Source organism: Rhincodon typus, chromosome 22 (assembly GCF_021869965.1).
Source record: "Rhincodon typus isolate 14 chromosome 22, sRhiTyp1.1, whole genome shotgun sequence".
NCBI lineage: Eukaryota > Metazoa > Chordata > Chondrichthyes > Orectolobiformes > Rhincodontidae > Rhincodon > Rhincodon typus.
In genome coordinates this window covers 282781-292189 of record NC_063353.1, presented here as the reverse complement: position 1 = coordinate 292189, position 9409 = coordinate 282781, and the positions used below count along the sequence as shown (strand labels likewise).

Sequence of the window (9409 nt, the reverse complement as noted above, 5' to 3'; positions counted from 1 at the left end):
AGCCCTTCCTACATCGCCATTGCCACAGAACTTCAAACATATATATTCAATTCCATGATAGTTTTCTGTCCCATGCTACAGTCTCACTGAATCGTCATATCCCTGTTCCCCCTCACGAATTCTTTCCTTTTGCCCTTCTGTCCTCCTTGAAGCACCTCAGCCTCTTACCTGGAAGATAGCTGGAGCACAGGAATTTTTGTGTCAAAACAGTGACACTAATGAAAACAAATCTATACATCATTCCCTCAGTTTTATTACTGTTAAAATACAAGTAATGTGGCATCATTTGACAAACAAATCGTTTATTACAATTCTGCTTAAGAAGAACAGATAACTTCATTCGTCATCACAATGCCAAGTTACTAACAGTTCTGACTCCAGTCACAGTTTATATACAAATCACAAGTCTTTTAGAAATTAATGGCTTTGCCAAATGACGCTGCTATGTTTGCCTCTCTGAAAGCTTCTGAAACAGTCTGCAATAGAAAAAAAAGACAGTGAGTGAAACTCAGTTTATTTACTAGTTTCAGAGAGTCTTGGCAACGGTCAGTAATTGCTTTCATAATAGAAACAAGAACTTTGTCTGCTCTTGGTTTCCAAGCCAAATACAAATTTACAAACAATATGGAAATAAAGCAGAAAGCTAAGTCTGGGATGTGAGTGAAGGTCAGGGGGCAGAGAGCAGCAAATTGGAATCTGGAGAGGTGGTATTTCAGTTGTTCGGAAATGCAAATAATCTGTATAAAAGTAAATGTACACAATCTAAGGATTATTAGTGCAAATGGAAACACTACTAAAAGCAAAAAAGTTGTATTTGTGACGAGACAGTATTAATTGAGAGAGTTATCACAGTCTCACCAATGTTCACAAGCACCCACATTATACACTGTTTACTCTTACCCTTGTAATCAAATGATTATTCGAAGATCATGGTCTTTGAAAATGCTTTCAAAATCTTGTAACTAAGATGATTCCTTGATCAGGAATCTCTAGTAATGCAAAGAGTTGGACAAACTTGCATCTCTTTTTCAGTAGACAGACCATGTATTAATCTCAATCCACAAGGAGGAGAATGATTGGGAAAAATTGATTATGGCAAAGCATGTAAACACCAGGAGCTCAAATTTAAAAGACAGGAGTGAGAAGTCATGTCAAGCACAAACTGTTGTAACCATAAGGGTAATAAATATGGGATATCTGCCAGTGATGGTTCTGCAAAGTGAATCATTTATATCAATTTGAGGTTGGACTTCAAAATCATGGCAGATGTGTATTGGCTAGCTTTCTGAAAAGCTTCCTCTTAAGGAAAAAAAGATGGTTTGAGCGTCCTTCTAGAACAGTAACTAAATCTCACATTTAGTAAGAAAGCAGAAGATTCCGAACCACTGTGGTGTTAATGGAAAGATGTTTATATCTTCATGTTTACAACAAGCATGGAAATATGCAAAGTCATTAACTTTGTTTTCAGTTAAGAAGAATCCAAGATGGAACCAGTCTTTTTAAAACTTACATTCAACAGACAGAGTGTTGAGTTGAGAAGCAAATTTAGTTCCTCTCCTAGGAGTTGTAGGAGGAGTAGTGGTGGTGTCACAAATAATCTTTAAAGAGAGATGGTTTGAATAAATCGGGTCTCTGTTCTCTATATTTCAGAAGAATGAGAGGCAATCTCATTAAAACAAGATTTGGAAGGAGCTGGACAGAGTAGATGGAGGTGTTATTTCCTTCCTGGCTGGGCAAGTTAGAACCTGGGTGGCACAGTCTCGGGATAAATGGATGATCATTTGGGATTGAGATAGAAGACATTTCTTCACACAGTTCACTGTCCCAGAAGGCTGTGGATGCTCCATTGCTGAATATATTTAAGGCTTGGACAGACAGATTTTGATGTCTCAGGGAGCAAAGGGATATGGGGAGCAGGCACTAAAGTGGAATCGAAGCCCATGAACAGCCATGATCTGTGTTGAATGGGGAAGCAGGCTCAATGGGCCAAATGGTATACAGCTGCTTCAATTTCTAGTGAGATACACAAGGACAAGAAATTTATAGGGTCACTATTTATAGAGCAAGCACAACTGCTCTTTCAAGAGAGGCACAATGTTGGTGTGATGTGAGGACTTTAGGGGATTCAGGTTTTTAATAATCTGTGCAGTGCTATCACTGTCCAGTACGCCACCTTTCCCACTGTCACTTACTGGATGAGCATGACAAACTCGGGCAACATCTTCACATGACGCTCCATACTCCATAGCGAGTGTAGCTTCATTGATCATTTCACCAGCACCCTTCATAGAGAGAAAACCACATTTACTTCAGGAACTCAGTTATATCCCATCTACACACACCAAAGCTTTTGCTACTTACAGACCCAAGGATATGTGCTCCAAGCATTCTGTCTGTTTCTTTATGGCTAAGAATCTTTACCAGACCATCTGTATCATTGTTAGTCTTAGCTCTACTGTTGGCAGCAAATGGGAATTTCCCTGTCTTGTATGGGATACCCTGAGAAGAGAAAATGAATGATCAATACGGACTAAAACAGGCTCACATATTTTACATTCAAGATAGACCTGTTTTTGCAGGAAGTGAGTTGTACACTTAGTGGGGTGCATTCTAGAAAATTGCAGACAAAGGGATTATGATGGTGTCGTGGTGATGTTACTGGACTAGTAATCCAGAACCCCAGATTCATGTTCTGGTGACATGGATTTGAATCCCATCATGACAGAAAATGGAATCTAAATTCAGTTTAAAAAAAGTGGAATAAAATGCTAGCCTAATGGTGACCATGCAACTACTGTCGATTGTCATACCAAGTCACATAGCATCACTTTAGCCAATTTACCTTCCTTACCTCATCTGTCCTACATTTGACTCCAGACCCACAGCAAGGTATTTGGCTCGTAAATGCTCTCCAGGCAATAAATGCTGGTCTATCAAGCAACACCCAAATCCCATGAATAAAAACAATTCCAGATGGATACTCTCAGTGCAGTGCTATCCTGGGTATGAGGTATTAAATAAATGGCTCACTGGCCTCTGATGAGGACTGACAAAGTCCTATGGTCTCTACGGAAGGAAATCAGAGAAATGTCAGGCCAGCGTAGGATATGGGAACATCACCGAGTCATATTATATGGTCATTCCTTCATTGCTGCTTGCAGGATCTTGCTATGCGCCAAAGGGCTGCTTTGGAAGTGATCAGACTTCAAAGCCATTTCATGGTAAACAGTGGTGTACACCAAAGTTCAGTGCTAGAAGCACAGCTTTTCCTGCTGTACAAAAAGAGGACTTACAATATACAGTAGAATTTCAACATAGTTCGAGAAGCTGGGGTTGCTCTCCTTGGAACAACGTAGATTGGGGTAGATTGAATAGAGGTGTACAAGATTGAAAAGTTTGGATAAAGTGGAGGAGGAAAAAAAACCAACTTTCCATTAACTGATGGGACAACTTATAGGGGCACAGATTTATAATGTGGTGCAATATATGTAGGGGATTTTAAGGAAGAACCATTTCACGCAGTAAGTGGTAATGACTTGGAACTCGGAGTCAGAGCCGTGCAGCATGGAAACAGACCCTTCAGTCCATCTCGTCAATGCTGACCAGATACCCCAAATAAATCTAGTCCCATTTGCCAGCATTTGGCCCATACCCTAGTACACCCTTCCTATTCATATACCCATCCAGATGGGGTGGCATGGTGGCTCAATGGTTAGCACTGCTGCCTCACAGCGCCAGGAACCCGGATTCAACTCCGCCCTCGTGCGACTGTCTGTGTGGAGTTTGCACATTCTCTCCGTGTCTGCGTGGGTTTTCTCCGGGTGCTCCGGTTTCCTCCCACAGTCCAAAAGATGTGCAGGTTAGGTGGATTGGCAATGCTAAATTGCCCATAGTGTTCAGGGATGTGTAGATTAGGTGGGTGAGAGGGGATGGGTCTGGGTGGGATGCTCCGAGGGTCAGTGTGGACTTGTTGGACCGAATGGCCTGTTTCCGTACTGTAGGGATTCTATGATTTATGTTGCAGCTGTATGAAACGGCTTGACTAGGTGTGCAAGTGGCTGAAACAAAGGCAGCTAGAAAGTGAGTATGAGACAGCGAGAGAAAAGAGGGAGAAAATGTGACAGACAGCTGGTGCGTAACACTATCCTGTGTTGGTAACAAGGATTTTTTCGGTTCAACAGGGCTGTTGCTTGCCTTTAGCATTTCCCATGCCTAGGTTGATATTTGATTTGTTATTGTCAAGTGTACAGTGAAAATTGTTGTTTTGCATGCAATACAGGCAGTTCATACCAAAGTGCATTATCCAGTGTTGCAGCTGGAGAGAGGGAGGGGTGGAAGTGGAAGAGTCAGGTGGGCATTCTGGTTTTACTCCAAATGTTTAGACTTCATAGTAGTTTGAAACAACCGAGTGGCTTGCTAGGCCATATCAGAGGGTAGTTTGGTGTCAGCTACAATTGTTGTATGTCTGGAATCACATGTAGGGCAGATGAGGTAACACTGGCAGATTTTCTCTCGAATAGACAATGAACAGTGGCTATATGGCTGCAATTAGGTTAGCTTTTAATTCCAGATTTTGTGGAATTCAAATTTCACCACCTACCATGGTGGGATCTGAACCTATGTCCTCAGAATATTAGCACGAGGGTCTGGATTACTAGCACGAAGCCACAATCCTTTAATTCTATTTGTTATAAAGTATTTGAGAGCATCTTAAAGTCATAGAAGTGCTTTATAGCAGCAAGCTCTCTCTTTCTTAACCAAACCTCAAGGACATCTTAATGCAAGATCAAGACTTCTTTTGAAGTATCTTTTCATGTGCTAACTGCATTGTTAATTACAACCTTAAAACAGGGTAAGCATCTGTACAAGTCATTATTAATTGTCACATAACTGTAATTTACTTGAAAAAAATCACCTTAGTGTTTTGGGGGAATTAGTGGGTGAATGTACAGGTTCTAAAATATCCAGTCACTCGGAAATAGCAAGAATTGCAGATGCTGGAGTCAGAGTCAGTGTGGAGCTGAAGGAACACAGCAGGAAAGTCGATGTTTCAGGTACGGACCGTTCATCAGGACTGAACGGTCCCGATTAGATACGTCGACTTTCCTGCTAAAATATCCATTTTAGTATCAAACAATGCTAGTTCAATTTAGTTCAATTTTTTTTGTACCAAAGTCAAAAGGGCAAAGATTTGGAACTAGTGGGAATATTACCTCCTCTTTCAATTGTTCTTCAGATTTGCCAACCCAAGCAACCTCTGGATGAGTGTATACAACAGATGGGATGCAGTTATAATCAATGTGTACAGCTCCTCCGGCCATTCCCTCTACACAGATGATCCCCTCATCTTCAGCCTTGTGAGCCAGCATGGGACCAGCAATCACATCCCCAATGGCAAAGATACTGTGAAAAGGAAGATGATTTTTTTTTAGCTTAATGTATTAAACAATCCATTTAAATCCTATTAAAATATGCTACAGGAGGTATATGATCAAGTTTCCAGAGGTTCAGTACTAGGATCTTTGCTGTTTTTGAACTTGAGTCAGGGGTAGTGAGAAAAGGGCCATTTCAAAACTTGCAGATGACATGAAATTTGGAAGTACGATAAACAATGTTAAAGACAGACTTCAAAGAAAATATTAGAACAAAGAAACACCATACATGCTAGACAGGACAACACTAAAGAGAGTAAAAGAACAAAGATCTGAGGAGGGTCTGTGCACAAATGGTGGTACGACAGGTTAAAAAAGCAGCCAATAAAGCAGATAGAATTCTGGGCCATATAAAGACAGAGTATAAAAACCAGAAAGTTTGCTAAACATGACAGAAGGTAATTTCGTCACACCACTACAGCTGGCATCCAATTGTGGGCAGCAAAATTCAGGAAGGATAAGATGAGTGGAACGCACAAGAGATTTACTAGAATATCTCTAGGGCTGAGGTGATGTTAATGAGATCAACTTTGCTTGTTCTCCTTTGAGGACAGTAGGAAATAGAGGTTTTCTCAGTTGTAAATTTAGAATAAATGTTGAAAAAAATGTTTGTAATAACTGGGTAGATAACCAGAGGGCATGAATTTAAAAGGATTGGCAAAAGACTCAATGGGGCACTGGAGTAATAAACCTTTTTACACATCAACAGGATCTGTAATGTAATTCCTAACAGAAATGGTGACAATTTACTGATTTAATAACAATCCTCAGAAGGGAACTAGACAGAAAAAATGAAGGGATATGGAGAAAGAATGCGACTAACTCAAATGCTAATAAATGTGTAAGATTCTTGGAGGTCCTGTTTTCTATCTTTCCTCCTGATATCCTGCAGCAGGACGTTTCCTTCATTCACTTGAGACACTTGGGCTCGCTGTCTGGGTCAGCATTTATTGCCCATCCCTAACTGCCCTGAGAAGATGGTGGTGAGCTGCCTTCTTAAACCGTGGTAGTCCATGTGCTGTAGATACACTTACAATGATGTTAGGGAGGGAATTCCAGGATTTTGATCCTGCAATAGTGAAGGAACAGTGATATATTTCCAAGTCAGGGTGGTGATGCAAACTTGCAGGTGGTGGCGTTTGCCTATATCTGCTGTAATCGCTCTTCCGGTTGGAAGTGGTTGTGGGTTGGAAGGTATTGTTTAAGGATGTTTGGTTAGAAGACCTGTAGTGCTTCTTGTAGACAGTAGAGTGTTTTGGGCCCTGTAAGGAAGGAAGGACATGTTGACCTTGGAGGTTTAACAGAATAATTATGGAGATGAAGGGCTCGTCAAGTGAGGAGCGGTTGAGGACTCTGGATCTGTACTCAACGGAGTTTAGAAGGAGGGCGGCGCGGGGTGGGGATCTTAGAATACCAAGAGGCCTGGATAGAGTGGTCATAGAGATGACGTTTCCACTAGTAGGAGAAACTAGGACCTGAGGGCACAGCCTCAGAATGAAGGGGTGAACTTTTAGAACCGAGGAGGATGAATTTCTTCACAGGTTGGTAAATCTGTGTAACCCATTGAGCAGAAGGCTGTGGACGCTGTTCTTGATTAGTAAGAGGATCAAAAGTTACGAGAAGGCAGGACAATAGGGTTGACAAACATGAACCACAATGAAATGTCAGAGCAGACTTGATGGGCCAAATGGCCTAATTCTGCTCCTACAGTACAGAAGGAGGCAAAATCAACCCATCATGTCTGTACCAGCTCCCAAAAGAGCTACCTAGCTAGTCCTATTCTCCAGCCCTATCAATACATATCCAGTTCTCTTATGAAAACCCCTATGGCATCCATCTCCACCACCTCTCCCAGGCAGTGCATTCCAAATCTCAACTGGGTAAAAAAGTTTCTCATCACATTTCTAGATATTGCTGACAATCTTGAAATTGTGACCCATAGTTACCGACATACCAACTAACAGAAACACAATATCCTTATTTTCTGATGAAGGGTCTAGGCCCGAAACGTCAGCCTTCCTGCTCCTCTGATGCTGCTTGGCCTGCTGTGTTCATCCAGCTCTACACCTTGTTATCCTTATTTACTGTCAGAACTGTTCTATTTTGAACACCTCAATAAGTTTGCCTCTTAATCTTCTCTGCTCCAAGGGGAATAACCCCAATTTCTCTTTTTATGTAAAATCCTTCATTCCTGGCATCATTCTAGAAAATCTCCATTGTACTCTCTCTGGGCTTTAACATCCTTCCTTAGATAAGGTGCCCAGAATTAAACACAATACTCCAAATATGGGCTGGCCAATGATTTGTACAGGTGTAGTATCACTTCCTTGCTTTTAGACTCTACGCTTCTATTTATAAACCCAAAGATCCTATAAGCTTTCTTAACAACTGTTTCAACTTGCCAGGTCACCTTCAGAGAATTATACACGTGAACCTCAAGGTCCCTCTGCTTCTGTACTCCTCTCAAAGTTGTACCGTTGAGCCTGTATTGTCTCTCCATGTTCCTTCTACCGAAATGCATTTGCTCACAGTTCTCTTCACTGAAATTCATCTGCTGGGTGTCTGCCCATTTGGCCAACTTGTCAACGTCCCTCTGAAGTTACTCAGCGACATCCTCACAATTCAGTATTCTCCCTAACTTAGCAACATCTGGAAATCGAGATTTTGCCCTCAACACCCATCTCCAGCGTTTATACAAATCAGAAAAAGCAAGGGTCTCAACACTGATCCCTAGGGAACATCAGTTGAAAGTGATGTCCAATGAGAAATACCCCTCTAATCCTACTCTGAATTTCTTGTCTTTTAGCCAACCTCTAATCCGTGCTGCCAAGGACCCATCAATCCCAAACATTTTAAATTGCTAACAAACCCGCCATGTGGCACTGTATCAAATGCTTTCAGAAAATCCAAATATACAACATCCATAGCACTATCCTCATCCACTGCCTGTATCACCTCAAAGAACTCAAATTTGTCAGACATGACTTGCCCTTGACAAAGTCATGCTGTGTTGACTGTCTGGCATTAACCTATTTTTTCTTTAAGTGTACATTTACCTTCTCCCATACTATGGTTTCCATCAGATTTCCCATTATTGATGTCAAGCTGACAGATCTCTAGTTTCCTGGGTTATCCTTCGTCCCTTTCTTAAACAATGGTGTTACATTTGCAATTCTCCAGGCCCCTGGCACTAATCCTGTGTTCAGAGAAACTTAGACTGTTTCTTTCACCAGCTCTGCAATTTGCTCCTTTACCTCGCTCAGCAATCTAGGATGCATCCCATTGGGCCTGGCAACTATTCTATCCCATGGTCTTCAACACCAGGTCCTCTACAATTCCTTTCTCAGTCGTGGTGAGTGAGCCAACTTTTCCCAGGATTGCCCTCTGTCACTTCTCCCTTTTCTCCTCTATCACCACCCTATCCTTTACATGGTCAATTGTACAGCATACTGCACCACAGTTCCATTGTCTATTTCTCACCTACCCTATAGTCCTTATTCTGAACAATACAGGTAGCAAGTACCTCTTACAACTCATTAAGATGGAGCAGGAGTAAGCCATCCAGCCTCTTGAGCCTGAATTATGATCACTGCCACCAAAAATACTCTCCCACTATAGCACCACTTCCACCAGTCAAGATTCATTCCCTAAAAAGGCATCACAAACTTGTTAATTTTGCTTCGTTCTAGCTGGAAGATTGCCTAAATGCACATTCAACACTTTTTATACCATTTACACTGATCCATCCCAGTTAATTATGTGGTGGTGCTGGTGTTGGACTGGGATGGACAAGGTCAGAAATCACAACACCAGATTATAGTCCAACAGGTTTATTTGAAAACACAAGGTTCCCACTACTGATGAGGATACAAACAAACCTAAGATGCTGTTAAATCTTCAGTTAGAAGGTTTTAACTGATTAATACATATATTGAAATCTGTCGGTTTGGGGGGGGGGGGGGGGGGGGGGGGGGGAA

At 41.5% G+C, this 9409-nt stretch overlaps 1 protein-coding gene across 1 annotated transcript in view; it reads right to left on the bottom strand.

Moving 5' to 3' along the window:
- Positions 1–231: 231 nt before the first annotated feature.
- Positions 232–9409, bottom strand: part of dldh (dihydrolipoamide dehydrogenase) — a 29163-nt gene continuing 19985 nt past the window's right edge. Inside the window, exons 11-14 of the mRNA XM_048610317.1 lie at positions 5214–5403; positions 2362–2499; positions 2193–2282; positions 232–476 (exon numbers count right to left, since the gene is read on the bottom strand). Of these exons, the coding sequence (XP_048466274.1) occupies positions 411–476; positions 2193–2282; positions 2362–2499; positions 5214–5403 (484 nt within the window). The 3' untranslated portion in view covers positions 232–410. The remainder of the gene's footprint in view (positions 477–2192; positions 2283–2361; positions 2500–5213; positions 5404–9409) is intronic.